The 24,244-nt window shown below is 36.9% G+C and overlaps 1 protein-coding gene across 6 annotated transcripts in view; it reads right to left on the reverse strand.

Moving 5' to 3' along the window:
• Positions 1–24,244, reverse strand: part of NBEA (neurobeachin) — a 631,767-nt gene that overhangs the window by 124,730 nt on the left and 482,793 nt on the right. For all 6 annotated transcript variants that reach the window (XM_057532889.1, XM_057532888.1, XM_057532885.1 and 3 more), the window contains one exon: positions 170–287. In XM_057532889.1, the coding sequence (XP_057388872.1) occupies positions 170–287 (118 nt within the window). The remainder of the gene's footprint in view (positions 1–169; positions 288–24,244) is intronic.

Below are 24,244 nucleotides of genomic sequence, written 5' to 3' on the forward strand. Positions count from 1 at the left end.
GGATTAATGTTTTCAAGCAAATTAATTCTTTTTGTATTTTTATTTTAGTGAGGGCATATCAAAGAAAGAAATAAAACAGAAAAAAAAAATCAAGTCAGTATCACACCATGTAAATGAATAACATCCAAATATGAGCACATTTTCTTTCAAAATATTTAAGGAGACTTACTTCGGTTTGCCATAAATACTTCCAAAGCAGTGTTTTGTAGAAGATAACGTCTTGAAAATACAGCTCGTATCTCGCTGAACATCCATTTTCCATGAAGTCCCTCAGTGTATGCAAGAACCTAAAATAAACAGTTTAAAGGGAAGCGTCAGTTAAATACGTGTCTAAGACTCAGTGTGACAATATCTTAGACAGTGCTGTATAAAACTCAGTAAATTAGGAATTATCTTCCTGAATTCATGATATATCACAATATTGTCAAACATTTGATTCTGTATATTTGCGAAATTTCTACCTTTCTAAATTTTTAGTTGGCTCATGAAGAAATGAAGGAACAGAAAAGTTATATGTTCAAGGTGACCCTGTGACTTAAAACAGAAAACCAAGATGTGTTATGCTTTTGTGGTCTTGTATATGATTGGTTGGACCACGTGGCCTGACATACACTTTTGGTTCTTTTCTAATGTCACTTTTCCTCCCTCTTCCTTGCTTAACGAAAGCCCACTTAGCCCCAAAGTGTCCATGTGGTCAACCCCAGGCAAGGGGCCATGACTGATCTAAGCCAGGGGTCAATGAACATTTTTGGTAAAAGGCCAAATAGTAAAAAATTTTAGGCCTTGCAGGCCATCTGTCCTTCTCACAACTATTCAGCTTTGCCACTGTGGTGTGAAAGCAGTCACAGCCAATGTGCAAATAAATGGGCACGACTTTATTTATAACAATGGCCTGAATTTGTTCCTGAGGTCAGAGTTTGTCTGATCCATGGTCTAAGCCAATCATGATAAAGTTATTCTTTGCTTTTTCCAAATTCCCTTGCATCTAAGGGCAAGGACATTTGACCCAGAACTGGCTAATGAGAACAAAACCAGTCATTTGGGGATGTTTCAGAAAAGCTGATAAAATGAGTCATATGTAGCTGGCACACTCCTTTCTCTTCCTTGCTTGAATGGAGATATAATGGCAGAAACTATAGCAGCAATTGTGTAGCCATTAGAGGAAGGCCAAGGGAATCCCAGCAAGGTTGGCGCTAATATTAAGTTACTGAAACAGTCTCAGCAACTATCCATATCTGGACTTCTCCTTCCATGATACAGATAAACCCACATTTGATTAACCCACTGCAATGAAATCTGCAACACTTTCCTTCCTGATACACCAATGTATTTTAACAATACGTAAACACATTCTCTACTTGCACTGGTGTACCCTGTGTAATCTACTACACTTATATTTGCTTTGGTGAAAGCAGAAACTAGTTACTGAGTTTTACATACATGATATTCCTTAAGGTTTGAGAACAAGTTATGAAGTCCTTTTTCACATTTCCTTTCTCTAGGAATTATATATCTGTGTGTGTATATTATATATTATATAATTATATTATAATTATATTATGTTATCTATTCATCTTTTTATTTTTTGAAAATTCCATTTTCTAGTGCCTTAATTCAGTTTTTGTCTTTCTCTACACACTGGAAGGTTTTTGGAGGCAGTGAGACATCTATTTAAATCATGAAACATTTTGGAGCCAGTCACAGTCTTATTTAAAACTTGGCTCTGCTATTTACTAGCTATAGGAACTTGGAAAAATTATTTAACTCTACCTGATTTTTGTCACCTGAAAAACAGTGATAATAATACTCATTACTGGTTAATTTAAGTGGAGACAATGAATGTAAAGTGCATGGCCTAGCTATTGTTGAAGTTCTGTTTATATGTCCTTTCTGTTGAGCATAAAGTGACAACTGTTTTTCAGTTTCTACATGTAAAACTTCTTTTTATACATTTCACAAAAGGATTACAGTGACTTGCCACAATTTATATTAATACATGCTTACCTGGGTGCAACAGTTTCCAGATTTGAATTTCATAGACTAGCATAATTTTTTTTAAATGGAAAGAGTACTAATACAGGGTTGATAACTCTTATTTTGTCAGGTAGGAATAATTTTAAGACACAACAGCCACAACAACAAAAACTATCTTTCACTATGACCATTATTTCACTAATATATATATATATATTTTATATATATATAAAGGCCATTTGAAAACCCAAAGAGTAAAATGAGTATAATCTCAGAAAAAAGGAGAGATCTTCCCATGAAAGCTGTGTTGGCACCCTTATACTAAATCTGGTATGCCAGGAGGATGGATGGAGATTTTATATATATATATATACACATATATATATATATAATGTATATTATATATAATATTTTATATATTATATTATATATAAAATATGTATAATATTTATATATAATATGCATATTAGGCTGTATATAATATATATATAGAGAGAGATATATTAGTGTGTGGGTATATATATAAACGCATATATACACACACTAATATTGTTATCTTTCTCTTTGGGAACCATGATGTAGTGAACATTTGACCAAGTATTCCTTTCCATTAAGCATGTTATCAGTTTATTTTACTTCTAGCAGGCAGGTGGCTCTCAAACACATAGAAGTTGGTTTGACTCCTTAAGTGCCCCATGCTAAAGTGTCTTACCAACTGTGCCAGTTATCAAATTATTGCTTCCCAGCTCCAAATTCACCCTTCATTGTTTATCTTGTGAAAGTGAATCTGTACCCTTTATTTTTCCTTTGCTAGCCGACACCATGTCGAGGTCTATCAGGAAAGGACTCTGAAGAGATGATGCAGAAGAAAGGGGTTTTTCTTCCTGGTTCTGCGTGCTCACCTAGCAGGTCCCTGCAGAGCGTGGGCTTCTCCAGTGCCCGGCTCCTGCAGTGTGTGACGGCTGACAGCAGCCAGTGACTAGCAGCTCTCTCCAGGACCCACTGTCCCAGACAGTTTTGTAACAGAGGGCTCTGGTGAGAACCCTCCCATACACAGATTCACCAACTCCCTAGAGGGTGGTTTTCGGGAAAGTTCCAAAAGGCAGAGCTCCAGCGAGCTCCCTCAGCAGGGCACCAGAGTGACTTCTGTACCATGAAGGGAACTATAGCCATGTCCTCTCTAACAAGGCCAGGAGGCCTCTTCTTGGGTTCAATGTCAGCTCAAAAGACAGTGGCTGCTCCTCATATATGCTGTTTGCTATATTTTTTAAGAGTTCTTTTTATTTCTTACTAACCATTCCCTGTTTCTCCAATATCCTGTTATAATTAATAATTATTTCTGTTTTTATAAATTATAACACTTTCCCTGTTTAAATTGCTATGTGGCTTCCTTCTCTTGACTGGATCCAAACTGATACAGGAACTCAATCAGTTCTCCTACCACCGCTTTCACAGCTCCAGGTTGGGACCACAACAGTCCTCAGGGACCCTCAGGAGCAAGAAAAAAGGAAACTGAGATAATCAGAGGAACTCAGTAAAGCCTGGAGGCAAAGAGTAAAAGGAGACAGAACAAAATTAAAAGAAAATTATTTTGCTAGCAGCTAATAAACAGCTCAGGAGGCAAATTCCAAAAGATAGACCCAAAGGTCCCAGCTATTTTGAACAAGGTAGCATCATCTGAACGAGCGGTACAGTCCTTACCAGAGGGGCCGAGGGAAAGAAAATTTTACTTTACAGGCACCCATGTTATAGTTAAGCTTCTGAAATCCTTTAAAGAGGCTGATAAAAGACAATGCTCTGAGATGTTCATAATTCCCTGCCAGGAAACCCAACAGAGCCTAGAGTCCTTTTTTTTTTTTTTTTTTTTTACAGCAAGCCACCTCCTACTTTCTCTTCTTGTTTCCTTCAAGATTGATTATGGAATGAAACTCTCTAAAATTTTTTTATTAAAGAATCTTTGGCTGGCATCCAACTTAGAGTTATCATGTACTAACCTCCAATATCTCTTCTCTGACATCACTTTGTTTGAATTCTGCGCCTGGCACTTATTTATTTTTTTGTTTGTCAGTCCCCTCCCTGTGACGTGAAAGTTCCATGAGAACAAGGCCCTCATCTATCTTATTTACTGCTCAATACACAGAGCTTAAAGCAGTGCCTGGCACAGATGTGCTCCATATACATTTGTTTGTTGAATAGATCAGCAAGAGAAACGGACAGAGATAATACATATGGGGAAGGTTACAAAGAGATCTTACAAAGTACGTGCATCTCTGACTCCTTTGCTGAACTGGAAAAAGCTTTCCAGTTTCACCTCAGACTTCTCGTGTTTATTATCCTAATGGTGGAGCCCATCAGAGGTCTCTTCTGTTTTTAGATTTAATCAAGATCTAAACAAAGTGATCTAAATAGAATAACTGGTTTCTCTTTTCTGGTAGTTTAATCTGCACCCACAAGGAACTCTAGACTGGGTTATACCCCATCTTGGAAGACTCTGTCCCCATAAAAAGGATTCCTTCACTCTAGAGGGTTGGGCTAAGGTGTTTTAGTTCATAGACTTATGCCTCGCACTTAAGAAAAATGTATACTGAGGTGTGTCACAGAATATCATCTGACACCCCTCTTGAGCAACAATTTTATTTCTGATAAGTAATTAGACTTTTTTGTAGTGAAATTAATATAGATAGGATGGAAAATAAAATGTAAAAAAATGATGAATGGTTAAGATGAACCACTAGCATTCAAATAAATTTTGTGATTGCCATGACCGCCTGGGACTATACCCCAAGTCCCCTTTCCTCTCCTCTGCTCGTATGCAACGAGAGGGTAACCAAGAGAGAGCTCACCTACATACACTTGGCGGCTCGTGGAGGCTAAAGTAGAAAGCTGTTAGACTGGAGGCAGAGTGATCGGTTAGGACGCTGCTTCGGGCAAGTGATGAGGAGTTTAATCAGTTTGTATATGCTTCAAAAGTGCAAAGGAATATCATTTATAGTTGATTAAATACTGAGTTTATGGCATGTTTATATAAAAATCTGGGCATCAAGCCTAGATCTGAAATATGACCTGATACCATAAAATTGCCTGTATTTTATTTATACCTCTACTAGTTACATAGTGTTCTGTAAGTTTCAGGACCTTCTATAATAACTCTTTAAGTTACTTTTTCATTATAGTCCAAGATATTTTTCTAAACCATATAAGTACTTTCATTTATACTTGAGGTTTGTGGTTTTGTTTTCTTTCTTAAGTCGACCTTCCCATATCATCTGGTTTGTGCTTGCTGGCCTCTCCGAATTATTTAATATACTATGAAATCAATCAACAAATGCTAACTAGCCTATTCAGTTTCATTTTATGAAAATTGAATAAAGATAACTTTTATTACATCATATAGGTCATAAATAAGAAAATGAAAGCATCTTGATCACAAATTTTATTCAACTTTTGTGATTTTCTTAAGCGACCACTGAACTGTTTTGAGCTAAGGGCTTAATACCCAAAAGAAGTGAAGGGAGAGAGAGATCATGCTGGCTTTATACCCTGAGGTCTGTCCCACTCACTTATGAACTGAAGCACACAGGACATAATATAAAACAAATGTAATAGAGACCCCTTGTAAACCACTTCGCCCGAATGTGTGCTTAACACATATTATTTGATGATTGTGTTGAAGAAAAATAGGGTTGCTGTGCACTCATGTGTATCAGACATGCATATTTGTCAGAAACATGGGTATGGCTGTCAAATCAGTTTCATCTTTTTTTTCTTTTAAAGGCAGCTAATATTGTGTGACCTAAAAAGTACTTGTTTAGTGAGAGCTTTGTTGATCTCAAATCATCTGATGCATATATTAGAACAAGTATTTGGATATGAAAAAACTAAATTTTGCTTCAAGTTATATTTTCTGTTAAGAATTGATAAAAATTATGTGAAGGGGTGGAGAGACATGCCCTGTTCAGTGTTCATGAGGCCATGATATCCAACAGACACTTGCAGCTTGAACAGTTTAATTAAAGGGCTGTTATTGCAATGGAAAGCTGTAACCCCCATCACTTTTATAATTCTGTACAAATTATCAATGATTCTGGATGGGACAAATATATTCAGGATGGAATAGTTCAAGAGTAATTTGAGGTTTGCATTCATAAATGATCATCCCTGCTCTTTTCCCTTTTGCCAGATGAATGAAGAGGAGTCTGATGCCCAGAAGGAAAGCAGAACCACAAAATGGAAGAAGTTTGGGTACTAAAATGACCATGTGGAAGATCACCTCTGACTGGCAGTTGCTGTCATGGTACACGGGGTGAGGAAGTGGGAAGCAGCAAAAACAGCAAGACGTTTGGAACTCCCTGTTCCCAGTTCTCACCACCTGTCTTGGTGATACTATTTCCTCACCAAAGGCATGGAGAGCATAAGATATAAGAAATATTTATTTAGAAGTGTATGGAAAAAAGGAAACAGCAACACAATGGACTAGCCTTTTCTAACTGGGCAATGAACAACTTTCCAAGAAGTAAGTTAGGTATGCATAACTTAAGAGTAAGTTTCCAGATCCTTAACTTCTTAAAATCTGTCTGCTTGAGAATGAACATGTGAGGGAAATACAGGTTCTCTTTCCCATCTCTCTTTTCCCACTGCCCTTCTCCAATTAAAAAAAAAAGGGTGGGGGGCTCTCTATGGTGTATTATCTGGGGTATAAAATCTGTTGAGGGGCTAGGAGCCTCAAATAACGGACAATTCAAAATTCTGATGGAAGTGCTGTAAACTGTATGCCCTTAATGACTGGATTAAAAAAAAATCTTTTTGCAAGTTAAATGGTTTCCTAATTCTTTACTTTCAAAGAGTTGAAGTTGGATCTAATCGGGCTGTCAGTTGGGAGATAATTAAAAATAATTTTTCATGATAGATCATTAGGTGATTTCTAGCATACAACTTAGAAGTGGTACAAAAAGCTATATGAATATGCTGTAATAAAACTTCAACATCCTTCTATTTATTTACAATTTAAAACTGTGAACAAGATTTTTCAACATATCTACAAAAAATAAAGTTGGAAACTACAAAGAGGTATCACCACACACTGGTCATAATGGCCATCATCAAAAAGCCTACAAATAATAAATGCTGGAGAGGGTGTGGAGAAAAATGAACCCTCCTACACTGTTGGCGGGAATATAAATTGGTGCAGCCACTATGGAAAGCAGTATGGTGGTTCCTTAAAAAACTGAAAATAGAGTTACCATATGATCCAGCAATCCCACTCCTGGGCATATATCTGGAGAAAACTGTAACTTGAAAAGATACATGCATCCCAATGTTCACTGCAGCACTATTTATAATAGCCAAGACATGAAAGCAACCTAAATGTCCATCAACAGATGAATGGAGAAAGAGGATGTGGTATATATACACAATGGAATATTACTCAGCCATAAAAAAGAATGAAATAATGCCATTTACAGCAACACAGATGGACCTAGAAATTATCATACTAAGTGAAGTAAGCCAGACAGAGAAAAACAAGTATCAGATGATATGGCTTATGTGTGGAATCTAAAAAAATATATACAAATGAACTTATTTTCAAAACAGAAATAGACTCAGACATGGAAAACGAATTTATGGTTACCAAAGGGGAAAGGGATAAATTCGGAGTTTGGGATTAACATTTACACACTACTATATATAAAATAGATAACCAACAAGGACCTACTGTATAGCATAGGGAACGATATTCAATATCTTGTAATAACCTATAAGGGAAAAGAATCTGCAAAAGAATATATATATATATATATATATATATATATATATATATATATATATATATAAAAAAAACTGAATCACTTTGTTGTATACCTGAAACTACCATAACATTGTAAATCAACTATACTTCAATTTAAAAAAGAAAATTAGGAGTAGCTTTAATATTGATTCCTGTATTGTTCTAGCAATAAATAATATTCATATGTGGATATACTAACCATTCATCTCATTAAGAGATGAATTTCCAGTAGCATTTTACTTTTCATGTTTAATAATTATTTTTCAAATCTCACAATATATTTATGTTGTATGATTGTAAGCTGATAATATTTGTAATAATAATTTGTTCCAGAATAAAAATGTTAAGTACGTCGAATTTTATGGCTTTAGGAATCAAAAATATTAAAATTTTAATTCATTAGTATATGCTTTCTGCATATTAGTAGAATATAATGATCAATATAAGACTTTCAAGCATAAAATATTTTTAGAATAGATACATTTTCGGGAGGGAATCAAATGGAAATATTTGTTGAGTGAGAAAGAGGAATTATATAAAATGTCCATTTGAAAAAAGAGATTATTTGTACATTTTAAAACGCATGATGATGGTAACCAAATCATTATTCTTTTGGATATATTTGATTCTACTGGGCATATCTGAAAAGTGAGTAAGAATTTTATTTTAAAATATCAATGTGTAGGAACGTGCTGGATACCACATCTTTTAAAAAGTTTTAAACTTATGAAAAAATTTAAATGTTAACTTAAACATGTGTAATATGGTATAAAATACTTTACAGGGTGGATGAAAAAAAGAGGACAATTACAATGGACCCACCCTGCACAATAAAGAAAACCTCAAATATCTGATGGAAGAGTCTTACTTTAGCCTCTTATCCAATTAATAATGAATACAGTCATCAAAATAAAACTATCAGGGGTAGGCACTATAATCAGTAAAATCTAAAATGGACCAAAAAATGATCATTGAATCAAAGCTTTTCATTAAAACTTAGATGGAAAATAATCAATCCTGATGAAAATAAATAATTCATGTAATATAAAATTGAAATGGAAAAAACTGAAAATGGCTTAACTGTGAAGTAAATGAAAACGATCAAGAAATTAAGCTAGGGACTTCCTTCGTGGCGCAGTGGTTAAGAATCCGCCTGCCAATGCAGGGGACACGGGTTCGAGCCCTGGTCCGGGAAGATCCCACATGCCGTGGAGCAACTAAGCCCGTGTGCCACAAGTAGGGAGCTGGCGAGCCACAACTACTGAGCCTGCGTGCCACAACTACTGAAGCCCGTGTGCCTAGAGCCCGTGGTCTGCAACAAGAGAAGCCACTGTAATGAGGAGCCCGCGCACAGCAACGAAGACCCGACACAGCCAAAAATAAATAAATAAATCTAAAAAAAAAAAAGAAAAGAAATTAAGCTGGCAAAATGATGGTTTTCAGGAAATGCATTTTCAATGAAAACTGAACAATATCTACTATATTGCTATACTTCTGAGGTTAAATATTCATAAACACAGCCACTATCACTATGTGGGTTAAAATTGCAGGGTCAAAATATCGTATAATTGGGAAAAATTTAGGCAGCCCACCTACAGAGAGCTTTTGATTTAACAACCTTGCATTTTGCTCTAATTCATGAATTTATGTACCTGCCTCTCCTAGATTTAAAGCCTCCCTAGGGTCTGCCTCTCTTACTAGCTGTGAGACCTCAGGCAAGTTAGTTCATTTTTAATTCTTAAGTTTCCATATCATAAGATGGGAGAAATGATAGTACCTAACCTCACAGGGTAGTTGTGAGAATTGAATGAAATAATTCTTTTAAAAGATGCTTAGGGCTTCCCTGGTGGCGCAGTGGTTGAGAATCTGCCTGCTAATGCAGGAGACACGGGTTCGAGCCCTGGTCTGGGAGGATCCCACATGCCGCGGAGCGGCTGGGCCCGTGAGCCACGGCTGCTGAGCCTGCGCTTCTGGAGCCTGTGCCCCGCGACGGGAGGGGCCGCGATAGTGAAAGGCCCGCGCACCGCGATGAAGAGCGGTCCCCGCACCGCGATGAAGAGTGGCCCCCACTTGCCGCAACTGGAGAAAGCCCTCGCACGAACCAAAGACCCAGCACAGCCAAAAATAAATAAATAAATAAATAAATAAATAAATAAATAAATAAAAATAAAAAAAATAAAAAAAATAAAAAAAAAAAAAAAGATGCTTAGTACAGTGCCTGGCACACAGGAAGTGCTTAACAAACGTTAGCCTCCTACTCTAATTAATGTCTACTTTCTTGGGTGTATTTGTACGGACATACACATGAACACACACTCAGCGCGTCTCCAGTTTTAACTTTCATTAATGACACTGCCAGCAAGGGAGTAGAAAACCTGGACCACAGCATATGACCTTTAAAACCAACAGCCACAGCTCTTGCTTCCTTGGTGGCAGTTTGCATTCTAGAAGTTTTCTGAAATCACAGTACTAACCAACTAGAAAGCCCAACTATCTGGGACGTCAGCTACCACTCCCATCGTTAGTAGTGATAACTCTAGGAAGGTTTCTTCCTATCTAAGAAACAGCCTATAATCAGGCCAGCTCTTGCTACCAAGCTTGTCCTCATGATTTATCAATTAATTTTTTAGTGACGCTCATTTAACAAGTATTTATTGAATTGCCACCATGAGCCGATGGCGAATGAGAGGCAGAGTCCCTGACTTCAAAGAGCTGTCTCTTGGAGACTCACCAACAGTGGGGAAGGTGGGGGGGAGCAGGGAAGGAAGAGGGTCTCAAGCAGAAGGAACATGTATGTAAATATGGTGCTTTGGGGAATGGGTCCAGGAAGTCTGGAACATAGATTATAAAGAGGAGAGAGGTGAAAAATAACATTAAAATAATAAAAAGTGGATAGGGAGCCAGGATGTGGGGCTAGATCATGTAATTCAAGTTAAAGAGTTTGGATTTTTGGTCTGAGAGCAATGATGAGGCCCTGTGTTAAACAAAGACGTGAGATGATTAAATTCACACTTTAGAAATCACTGCTGTGACTACAGTGTAGAGGCTGTTTTGACTGGAGAAGGGCAATACTGTTTCAATAACCTATGCAAATGCTATTTTATAGTCCTTAGTAGAAAACCATGAACTCTTTCAAAAAAGAAGTATTATTTGTACCACTCCAATAGTATCTCTCACACTGTGGGAAGTACTTTAAAAATGATCTGTTTCATTACATACTTCCTCCCAACTGTAGAGTTCATGAGGGTAGAGACTAGGTTGATTCCATTTTGTATTCCTTATAGAATCAGCACATGAAAGGAACTCAATCAATTTTGTGGAATAAAATATTTTAAAATTTAACTTACAAACTTTGATTTGCAGCTGGAGTCCTCTGTGCCTACTTCATCTTCAAAGGCATGTAACTCTCAAAATTACAGTAAAACTCTCAAAATTAAAAAATGATATTGGCAAGGTTGCTTCATTTTTGTCCTGCTCGTGAATGTTCCCATGTGTAAATATTATGTATTTGGCTGTGTTTCCTCATTTTCTCAAATTTGGCAAACTCTGAAATCTTGTATTTGTCCCTCTGCTGTAATTTTACAAAGGGAAGGGATGGGGGAGGCAGAACTCTACACTATTGGAAGGAAACTATTTTCTAGTTTCTAACACTCACTTTCACTTCCACACTTTCCCTTGTATTATTCTGTATAGTGACAAATTTTAATATATATTTAAAACAAATATGACATATATATTTAATATGACAAATATATTTAAAACAAAAAATGACAAATTGTTATATATCTCCAAATAATCCTATCAGGTTATTTGGGTTTCTGGGTTAGAGGTTTTTCTTTGAATCAATTTGGTAGTAGGGTCTGATTGTGTAGATACTATAAATTGTCAGCACAAATTGTTTTCTGTTTTGGGAAATATTTCTTACTAAAGTTTTAGATATAGTAAGAAATGATACAAGATTAGATGGGGGAGTTGCAGTAATTATTGTTGCAATAGTGAAATCAGTCTTAACAGAGCAGACATAATGGAGAATTGCTTTTCACTAGAGATCTAGTTATCGTATGGAGAGAAATCTTTTAGAATATTAAAATTTTTTTTACTTCCCAATTTTTATTTTAGAAAATGTAAAACAAAAAGTTTAAAAGTAGTGAGAAATGCATAATGAAGAGAGAATTTTTTTTAATTTAAGGGTGAAACTTTTTTCTCTAGTTAACATTTATTTATATCATCCTGAAAAAAAATGGCATGCAATACAAATACTAGTGCACTTTTTAACTCATACCCATTACAGCTTCAAACACTTTAAAAAATTTTGGATCCCAGCACATCAATGAAAATCCTAATACAGTTTAAAAAGCATATATATGTATGGTATATAAGTATTTAAGAAGTGGTAACTACTAGTGGTACAAAACCCCATATTAAACCACAAGGTGCATTACACCCAGCTCTTACGTTCTAACCACCCTGATCACTTTCAGCTCCCAAATGTGCCATGTTCTACTCTGTCACGCTTTGTGCCCTTGCACATGGTGTTTCTTCTGCCTGGCAGATCCCTCCCTATTCTGTTCTTCTGATTAACTCCTATTAATGACTAAGCAAGAAGAGCCTGCTTCTCCCTCTGAGAACCCTCTACCCAACTCTGACACTCACCAAACCATTATTACCATGGTTGGTTTACTTGCAAACCTGTGAACCCACTGATAGCCAGAATTTTCAATGCATCTCTGCGGTTTTCATACATAGCACAAAGCCCAGCACAGAGCAGTCATTTAATAGTAGTGATTAATTATGAATGCTTTTATTGATCTATATTTAGTAATACTCATGCACAGAAAAAGTTATCAATTTACAAGGTCTATATTAATTAAAAGCCATCCTATTAAGATAGTCCAGAGTTGATTCCCAATTTATTATGTACTGGACAGGACATGGAAAGTGTCCCCTCCTGGTAAATTCCTTTTTACCATGTTGATTACCTGACCCCATCACTCTGGCCTTGGTGGACAGAACCGGGATGGACAGCTCATATAAAGTAGTTATCTAAGTATCAATAGAGTAGCCACAACTAGTGGCGGTGAGAATCCTGTCCATCACAGCCATGCTATTATGAATGCTGGCAGGCTGACCCCATCAGATAATCTTTCTTAATGATTTCAATGTGAGATATTCAGGGAAAATTTTAAGCAGGAGGGTGGGAAGAAGCCAAAAGATGGAGAAGGCAGTCACCAGAAATCATAAGGCAGCAGGAATTCTGAGGAAGCAGAAGCCAAGACATAAAGAGATGAGTCTAATGGTAGATGCAACCATCTCCTGCTCCAAACACATCTGGGACCACTTTGCTCTCTTGGATCCAGTCCCACTGGTCTTCCTCCAGTCTTCTGTCCATACCATGTTGTTTTCTGTCACAGGGCCAATGCACATATTCTTCCCTCTCTGGAACTACTTCCCCTCCCCTATCTGCCTACTTCACGTCTACTCATCCTTGAGCTCTCCTGACTTCCTATTTTCGCAACCGACCTCTCCCGCTAGGTAAAGTTGCCCTAACACACGCTCTCATAGCGCCACATGAGAGAAGGTCTCTTCACAGCACTTAGCACAAACGCAATCTTGCACATTTACTATGTAACTTATTAATGTGATCTCCCTCACTCTGCGGCCATTTGTTTCTGCTCGCTGCTGTATTGCTGGGCACAGTGCCCGGCACATCGCAGAAACTCAATACACACTCTGTTGAATGAATAAATTTAAGGTATATTTAAAGTCAGTTGGTCTGTAGTAGCAAAAATATAAACAAAGACAGACAGTAACCAGCACTATAATGTTAATGGGTGGCTGAGGTTGAAGGGACATTTAAAAGACTCAATCATTGGAACTCAGATGGAATTCCAGTTTTGAAGAAGGCCTGATGAGACTTTCCCATTCGTACTTTACTATGCTTTCCTACCATAAACTCTGTAGTAGACACTACTGCTCACCCACTCAGGACCTACTGCGGCTTCCCCTCCCCTCCACCTTCCTGACTAACAGAACCCTGATGGTGTTCAGTTAGTGACCTCTTCCATGCACTTCTGAGCCAGGGCACACCGACCTCATGGACAGTCCCAGAGGTGATCAGGTTTGAAAAGTGTCCCCATTCTTAAGAGGGCAGCAATGAAAGAGATGCTCCCTCTTTCCTCTAGACATTCCTGTGCTTAGGTTGATTTGGAGGAGTGTTGAAGCCACATTGCTATTGGTGTGAGAATGAGGACAAACCAAGGATGACAGAGTGGAGATGGGGAATGAACCTGGGTTCCTGAAAACATCCAGAAGCAGCTGAATCAATCAACCCAAGAGACTAATATAATTCAGGACTTACTATTTTATGATAAATACACATACACACACATACATACATATATACGTATAAAGTCATTAGAGTTAGGGTATCTATTACTTGCCGCTGAAAGTTTTCTGATGCAAACTCTTATTACCTGATGTAACTTTCATGCCTCTGTTATTTGAAGAAGGAAAAAGCCTGACTAATACACAAACACCCACACACCCAACAAAATAGGAGCTTTCTGTGCTATCTGCTCATGTTCCTGTGAACCTAAACTAAAACTAAACTAAAAAATAAAGTCTATTAAAATTTTTTAAAATATGCAGACATTGGGGCTTCCCTGGTGGCGGAGTGGCTGAGAATCTGCCTGCCAATGGAGGGGACACAGGTTCGAGCCCTGGTCCGGGAAGATCTCACATGCCGTGGATCAACTAAGCCCATGAGCCACAACTACTGAGCCTGCGCTCTAGAACCCACGAGCCACAACTACTGAAGCCTGTGCACCTAGAGCCCGTGCTCTGCAACAAGAGAAGCCACTGCAATGAGAAGCCTGTGCACTGCAACGAAGACCCAACATAGCCAAAAATAAAATAAATAAAATAAATAAATTTTAAAAATATATGCATGCATTAAACATTTCCATACTTTGTAAATATTCTTGAATAGCTTCCCCTCCTTGTCTGCCTAATAAAGCCCTACCACGTAATAAAAGCTTACTGTTCAAAAAACATTTCCTCAAAAAATATTTACCATTTATCAAGTATCTGCCAGGTGGGTGCCAGGCTCATCAGGAACCAGGAAGACAGTATGAATGTGAATAGTTTTTCAAGTTTTAAAGACTTTTCTTTTTCAGTGAAAATTAGTAATTGAAGACTATTTTCCTAGAATACCAGTTCAAAGTTTTCAAAGTGTGTTTTTACTTGAAAACCTGAGCATTCCTGGGCACTCACAGGTGCATCCTTGGGGTTCATAAGAATCTGTTTTTCTTTCTCTCAAAGCGAGAGCTCTTCTCGAATTACTATCTCCCAAAGAGCAGCCCTAGAATGAAACCCAATCTTCATGCAGGGAATTTGCATTTGGAAAGTCCTTTAGATTGGGTCTTATTTTAATGTGCATCTGCTCACCACAGGATGAGGGTTACCCTTGACACATTTCTTCATACTACCAGTATGTACCAATAAGCATGCACTTTATTAGCACTTAGTTTGGTGGACTAGGACCATTTTTTACGTATTGGACATTAGAGGATGATATACGGACTGAAGTCTGACTCAACCACTTCCGAGCTGTGTAACTTGGGAACGTTCCCTAACATAACTGGGACACAGTTTCCACTTACATGAAATGAGAATGATCACATCCACTGTGGTATTAAATGAAATAACATATAAAGTGTTGAGTGGAGAGGTTGGCACAAAGGTAGTGCTACATGAGTGTGTTGAACAAATGAACTCACAACCTCCCCACCAGGACCTTAAGTGAAACCCGCCGTCAGGAGTGACAAGAGCAGAGCCTGCTGTAGCCTCGGCCCAGATCCTTTTCCAGTGCGCATTGTTCTCTGATCCACACTCTGCTTCTGCAGTTCACATTGGTTCAACTGTCTGGTTATTTGCAAGAACTTGTTCTTATATTCTACTTCCTAGATGACTTTCAGTGTTCTGTCTGCTGTGTTTGAAGTTTAATCTTTTAAAAAAAAATCTTACTGCCTCAGCCAGAGACAATTCAGCTACTGGATTCCCTGTGTTATTTTTATTTCTACTCTCAAATTTCTATATTAGAGGATAATTAACAGCTCTTCAAAAAATGCAACTCAGTTTAAATGTAAACAGCTCGGTAAACACCCCTTGCTTTTACATGAACGTCTTCCACAAATATCTGTAATTGGAGGCAAAAGGAGGTTTAGAGATCTCCCAACTTTTGTTGGCAATGAAAATAGTATTTCCAGGGTTAGGCATCCCCAAAGGACTCTTCTACACCACTGTAATGTCCTAAGACTACTTTTCTTTCTTCTGTTTACTTTATATTCCATGGTCGTAAACCTGTCGATTTGCAGCAAAATACTGCTTTGCTGAGAATTTGCCATTTATCTGTTTTACCTGAGTATCACGGTCAAATACCTCTCCCCAGGCAAAGGCTGTTAGCAGCGCATATCATTTGTTCACCAAACAAAAATTTAGCACCTACTAGGTTCCAGATATTGTGCTAGGTGATGGGAAAACATTGGTGAATAAGACAAGGATGGTCCCTCCTTTTACGAAGCTTGTACTGTCTATTAATGTCTTTATAATTGATTGATATAATAATTCTATTTTACTGGGATGTTGATAAAAATTAAATAGGTTACTGTATTTAACAAGTATCTCCACTATAAGTACCAGAGGTCCCCTTTCTATAGGCAAGAGGCTGTCCAGAGCATTCCCTGAAGAAAGGATTAACTGAAACATTGATTTCAAACTTAGCTCTCAATGAATGGTAGCTCTGCCGATTACTGTGATGCCACTGGGACCATTGAAAGGAGCGTAGTTATAAGATTAAATCTGCATTTTAGAAAGGCCACTTTGGAAGTAGTGAGGGGGAGGACTTGGAAGGATGCTAAACTGGAAATCTGCATTGTGCCAGTAGGAAATGAAGGAAGTCTAAACTAAGACAGCTGCCGTAGGTAGGAAGAGAAAGAGAAAGAGTATAAAGATATTTATGAGACAGAATGAATAGGACTTGAATGTTTTTGTTTTGTTTTATGTTGAGGTAAAGAAATGAAAGGAATTAAAACTGTTGTAAGAGTTTCTGGTTCCAGTGACTACGTGAGTGGTACTCTCCGCCACATTCTGGGATTAGGGTTACTGGCAGATGATGAGTGTTGTGAAAAAGATAAGAGGTTCAGTCCAGACGTCAGATATGACCATCACTCCACTTGTGAGTGACGGTCATGCTTTGCACAAGCATGAACTTGTGCAAAGAAAATGTGTTATCCACAAAAACAGTTAACCTATCGACACTTGGCTACTTTAAAGAAACGATAACAAGTAAATAAAATATTAATAAATTAAGTATCTAATTTGTTATTAAAGTTTTGCCCTCCACTAATAACATAAATAAACCTAATGGGACTTCCCTGGTGGGGCAGTGGTTAAGAATCCGCCTGCCAATGCAGGGGACACAGGTTCGAGCCCTGGTCCGGGAAGATCCCACGTGCTGCGGAGCAACTAAGCCCAAGTGCCACAACTACTAAGCCTGCGCTCTAGAGCCCGTGAGCCACAACTACTGAGCCCACGCACCACAACTACTGAAGCCCGCGTGCCTAGAGTCCGTGCTCCGCAACAAGAGAAGCCACTGCAATGAGAAGCCCGTGCAACACAACGAAGAGTAGCCCCCGTTCGCCGCAGCTAGAGAAAGCCCACGTGCAGCAACGAAGACCCAACGCAGCCAAAAATAAATAAATAAATAAATTTATTAAAAAAAAAACCTAATGATATTATTTTCTCCAGATATGGAGGTTATTTATAGGTCTCAGTCTTAACCCCGTCTTAATGCTGAGTGTTTTTCCCCTGGTGCTCGCCATAGTGTCTGGCACACAGCAGTGAGGGCAGCTCCATGGAGCTCCACTGCATGTTTCTCCAATATTCATGTTTTAGTAAATAAATAAAAATGTATACTAGAGACATCCACATAAGCTAATTTATAAAGAAGGTAGCTCTTGTGTTATAGAATTCTACATGGGAGATGTACTATGAAGTGTAACTATATTTAGCTAATTATGAGTTATGTCATACAGTTAACTTTTTTTTTTTATGCCAGAGCAGAAAGATTCTTGTTGGGTAGGTAGGTAAATTAAAGTGATTCTTATCCTTATGACTAATGCCCCTATGACTTGGGAAGGGGGCATTCCATAGAGGAATAATCTAGATGGGAAGTAGGGAGAAAAGGAGATATACCTATACGTATATAATTTCCATAATATATGTCTATATGATGTCTAATACACAAAAATAGATACCTGAGATTAACTGTACTATTTATCAATAATCTCCTCCTACAGACATTAAAGTTTTGCTTAAAAAAAAAGTCAAACTGGACTTCCCTGATGGCGCAGTGGTTAAGAATCCGCCTGCCAATGCAGGGGACATGGGTTTGAGCCCTGGTCTGGGAAGATCCCACATGCTGCGGAGCAACTAAGCCCGTGTGCCACAGCTGCTGGGCCTGTGCTCTAGAGCCTGCGAGCCATAACTACTGAGACCGTGAGCCTAGAGCCCGTGCTCCGCAACAAGAGAAGCCACTGGAATGAGAAGCCCACGCACCGCAACGAAGAGTATCCCCTGCTCGCTGCAACTAGAGAAAGCCCACGCACAGCAACAAAGACCCAATGCAGCCAAAAATAAACAAATAAATAAGTAAATTTATTTTTAAAAAAAGTAAAACAGATAAGTCACAAACTGTACAAATGGCTCTTTCTTGATTAAAAACATGATTAACCTCACCCAGAGTAGAACTGAAACTATATGGGGATACTATTTTTAGCCACAAGATTGGCAAAAATCTAAAAGTTTAATAATACTGAGCTTGTAAGGAAAACAGGCAATCACTATACTGCTGGTGGAAGTGCAGGTTAATATAACATATATCGAGAAAATTTTGTCATTACCTATCGAAACCTTCAAATACATATTCCCCTTGACACAGCAATTTCATTTCTAGGAATTTATCCTGCGGATATACGCCCAAGAAAGCAAGATGAAGTATGTACCAGATTCTTCACTGCAAAATTGTTTATATTAAAAAAAAAAAAGAATGGAAGGAAATGACCATCAATGGGAGGGAGGGGGAAGGCACTAAATCAAAAAATTATTAAATAAAAATTTTAAAAAATAATTTAAGTATGGACTAAGCTTACGTTATTCGAGATGGCTTTAAAAAGAGAATACAAAGTTACAAATAAAAATTAGCTATGTAAGTGAATATTTAGAATGAGAAAGAAAATAATTACAACAAATACTGGAGGCTTAGAAATGTAGGTTGTTTTTTTCCTGAGGTCTCTTAAGGCAATTGCGTAAAGTGAGATCACAATACAATTCTTGGCAACTCTTATCTCTCACAAGGCCCTGTGGAGTAAGGGGCCCTGGTGCTGAAGCTTCATTAGCTTGTAGATTACAGTAAAACTACAAGTAAATCTAGGTGCATCAATGATGATGCATATGCTCAAACTAATTTCTAATTATTGCCATTTTAAAATTTAATTTCTCAATATACATTTTAAATTTCTTTTTTTAAATGTGCCAATATAGATCAGAAATGTCAGGTATGTCTTAAAGAAGTAATAACTTCCTTAAGTTTACCATACCTATAACAAAGCTCTTTGACATCACAAGCATTATATTTAGTATTAATATTAAGCATATATTTAATATTAAGCATAATATTAATTTTAATTCATTTTAATTAACATTAAAATAATATAATATTAATTATGTCATTTTTATTAGTAGTAAAATACCTAATGTATGTTCAACGTTATATTTCAAAGTATTTAAAAGATCTTTGGATATACGTGGAAAAATACCTATTTTCCTCCCCATTAAAAAAAAAAAAAAAAAAAAGGATTAATGCTTTCTTGTTTAAGGACTGATGTGCCTGTGTTCAGCTGCTTTAAACTAGCTTTGCCTGAAAGGTATTTTTCATGCGATGAGGAAAAAGATATTTTAATGCACTTTGAAATAAAAGTTCTAACCTCTAATAAATACCTAAGCATCTAAGCATTAAAATGAAATCCAATGGTAAATCAAAGCTAAATAAAAATTACATTTCCTTCAACTTTTTAGCTCCAAGATAGGGTTTTACAAAGTAATATTAAAAAGAAAGTTTAATATACGATGGCTGACAATTTCAAACTAATCCCTACTCTACTTTCTTTTTCTTTTCTGAACCACCGAAGCAAAGTCCAATAGACAGCAGAAGATGAATCTCAGGTCCAGTACAAGCTTTTCAAGCCTAATCAAATGGGTGTAAAAACATACATAAAAAGATGAAAGTGCTTTGCTTTTACATATGGCAAAATAAATCAGCGAAAAGCTGAAAAAAGAAGTGAGATGTTCCATAGGGGCAGGTTAAGTCTGATGCTAATGCTTACTTAAAATGGTGACAGTCTGGAGTGGTGAAGCCTTGCTGGGCTGCTTTAATTTCTCCCTGGAATAGCTCTCTCCCAACCTTCTGCAGCACATCAAAGTCTCAGGAGCTCAATTAAAATTGGATTATATTGAAATGCTCTATCTATGGGAACTGTGTGCTCACTAACACTTTTCTCTCAGTAATATTCCAGATGACAGTTGCCCATCCCGATTTAAACAGTTGTCATAGAGACGGGGAACTAAAGCAGCAGAAACTAACAATACAAAGGAAAGGTAAGGGCTAAGATTTCTGTGAATGAGGAGCTTGCTTTTTTTCAGCAACACGGTTTATTACACCAATGACAAAGTACAAGAGACACAAACAGTATTACATTTTGTGTCTTGCATGTGAATGCAACGATAGCTAACGGTAGCATTACGATTATGTCAAGATATACAGCCAAATGTTTCCTATTTGGGCGTGTTCTGCTTACTAAAAATTAAAATCAATTGTTTCTCCCGATGGAAAGCAGCTATCAGACACTATGAGAGTAAAGAGACTGCCTGTGGCCAGCAAGTCTATAAAGTAAAGATGTCAATATCTACTTTTTAATTGCAGGTAAACCCAGAAAGAATAATTTCTTGGCTAAAGATTTTTTTTTTTCCTTTCCAACAACACAGTTTTAGAAGTTTAAATTTGGGGTTGAAATGATAAATTATGACCTGTATGCATGTATGTTTCCAATGCACACCAATTTTTGGTAAATCCGGTTAACTTTAAAAGGGGCCCTATCATTGACATTAAAAAAAAAAAAAGTATTTCTAAATTTGATTTTGGAATTTATTTCTGGTTTTAATTAGCAGGTATTCTATAATCTTCTATAATTTCTTTTCCTGACATCAGAGCCTAACAACATGGGTGGAAAACTCTGTCAGCTCCCTAAAAGCCCAAGAATGAAGACAGCTTAAATTTCTGGCAGTTCTAAAGAGCAATGTATTTGAGAGTGTGAGCTGCTACTAATGATACTATGTTCTCATGTAGATGGCATGTCTCTGGCACTGGGAAAACTCTTAACCTTTCTTGTAATTGGCTTATCGCAAGTCCTAAGGTTGTTTTTCCAACCATTGTGCAGATCACTGTGGAAATAAACGAACTATTGCTCTTTTATAGAGTACTGTGCCGTTTTTGCTTTTAAGATCTCAATACCTGGGGTTCTTTTTCTCTTGGGAAGACTCTGTTAGGATTTTGAAGTGGCAACAAGGCAGAGTGCACAAAGTGCAGGCCAAGAGGGAAGGAAACAAAAATGTGTCAGAAAATCTAAAAACCGCACAGATCAAAATTTGTCAAAACAAGGCCCTGGTTTAAACCAACAAGAAAAGGCCCCTAAAGCTTGGGACTTGACAAAGCACAGACTATTTATTTATTTATTTATTTATTTATTTTTAGCCCAGCTGTAGAAAACACCATCTAATGAACCTGTCTGGGGCGGCTGTCCCCATCCTGTCAGGCATGTCAGGAAATGACAAGCACTGGGGACAGGCCGCCGCCAGTCATAGACAGGCCTGCCAGCTGGAGAGTTCAGCCCCAATCTAATCACACCACCAGAAAATAACTTTCACGCTTTCAGCTTGACAGGATGGACTCGAGGAAAAAAAATTAGGGTTGGAAACAATGCTTTTTGTTTCAATTACATATCATTTTTACACAGTAATTAAAAGGAATCTACTGACACACACAATCCACGTTACTTCATATTAATGCAACAAAACGTAAATGTCATTATTAGAAACAGATATAAAGGTTACTTTGATGATATGGACACAGAAAAGGGAAGTAAGACCACCTCTGTCTCTTTCCATACATATGCTGTATCATATTGGAAATTTAACATTGTTACCAGTTCAGTTTATTGCTATGATAATTGGTTATCTTCAAAGAATTTTCTTATAAAGATCACCAGGTAACAGTGGTACTGATTTTATTTCTTGTGTTTTGAAAACCAGTATGTATGAAGAGAGTAATAGGATAAAACTAGTATTTTCACATGGCATATTTACTGCGTTTGTGATGTCGGGAAAAAGTGTCATTATGAACAAACACAATCCAGTGAAGACATTACGACTTGGATTGTGTTTATATTATACAACTTGACACAAGGGACTAAAAAGTGAAGTATTGTGATAAAAATCACAATCTGATTAATTTCTGTGAATCAGATTGTTGTTTCAGCATCAGGTAGATCATCATAGAAGTAAGCTCAGTTTACACGTAACTAAAGTTACATGTAATATGTGTAGGTCAACACTTTGTTCATGACATGACCACATATAAATAAATGATCATATACAAAATATACCTACACTCAGTAGTGGTTTTCAGTCACATTTTCCATAGGGTAACTGCAAGCATTGGCACCAAAACAAAAAAGTCAAATACAAGGCCCTGTGTGTGTTTGTGCGTATATAAATGCACAGAACAGGTTGAAAGTGTTATTCATTCTGATTGCTAAAAGTAGACTCCCACTGCCACTTATTTTTAAAGTCATGAGTCACAAGATTCAATTTAATGGTAGTAAAATTACACTAAATATTAATATATTTGAAATATATTACTGAAAATGTCACTTCTGAAAATATGGAGTTGGCATCTATTAAGGGCCATTCACTAGTCTGGCCAACTCGGTTAACTTAAGCAACCTCTCTGAGCCAGTTTCCTCATCCATAAAATGGTGAAAATGATGTCTGCTTCACAGGATTGTTGTGGATTAGATAGTGGGCATAGGGTATCTAGCACAATGCCTCCAACACATGATTAACAAAGTTACTACCATATTTCACTTAAGAGAATCCAAAGCGCAAACCATTCAAAATTGGGTTTTACCCCCTAAAAATAATACTCCCTCTGGAGAGCATATGGGGCTGGATATTGCTTCTACTGTATAAAGGACAAGTTTTTCATAATAACCCAATCACACTGAAACCACAGTAAGTAAACAGAATGCAGTACCCAAGATGGGAATATATCCAAACTATGGTTATCACCCTTACTCTCCCAAAAAGGACCATAATAACCTCAATGAATACAGGAGAATAGGACTTACTGATAGCTTCGCCGTCCTGATAATTGAGGTGAAGTGGACATGCATTTAAAATTTCATATTTTCTTATACAAAATACAAGTTTCTAACATATAATGATTTTACTCAAGCTTTCATGTATAATTTTGTCATTAGTTTGCTCAGTACTGCTTTCCTGCTGCATTATTTAATTCCTTTCAGTCATGTAGGAGAGTAAGGAGAGCTATGGCCTACTGACCTCAATTTTCACTTAAAGAAACAAATTTCTTTTTTGCAAACTAAGACAATTTTTCTCCTGTCAACCTTGTTTTAAAATATTAACCTTATTCCCATTACAGTAAATATTCATATTTATCATCCAGATTTGCTTACAATTGCAACTTTAATCAAGTTATGAAATTGCTTCTGTCCTTAGTTTACCTATCTCAAAGAAAAGATGAAAAATAAATATTTTCAATGAATTATCTTTGTTATTGTGTAAATGCACTTAAAAAATCTTCTTTATTTCTGTTTGGCATCAACTAACATCTGGAAAGAGAACAAAACAAGGCAAATAAGAGTCTGATTATAGGTTTTCTTGATGATAACTAGATACACTGTTTCTGGAAATCTATGGCCTGCCCTTCTGTTAAAAGCCATCATAATGGATGTACTTATTCTTGGAGTAAAATTGTTGGATATATGAAAGACTAAAAATTCGGTAGGAAGTCTAATTGAACATGATCGAATTACTATAATGCATCCATAAAAATAACGTGGAATTCCTAGGGAAAGAGAGAAGAAAACAGAACCATGGTAGAGTACAATTTGTATCTGTAATGTTTTCTTTCATAAAAATGATTAGAAGCAAGTATGGCAGAATTTTACAGTATGTTAAAGTTAGGCATTAGATACATGGCATTGGTTATATTACTCTGATTTTTTCTGTTGATGCATTTCATAATAAGATAATTTAAAATATTAACAAAACAACATTAAAAGTACTGAA

This window comes from Balaenoptera acutorostrata, chromosome 18 (assembly GCF_949987535.1).
Source record: "Balaenoptera acutorostrata chromosome 18, mBalAcu1.1, whole genome shotgun sequence".
Classification (NCBI taxonomy): domain Eukaryota; kingdom Metazoa; phylum Chordata; class Mammalia; order Artiodactyla; family Balaenopteridae; genus Balaenoptera; species Balaenoptera acutorostrata.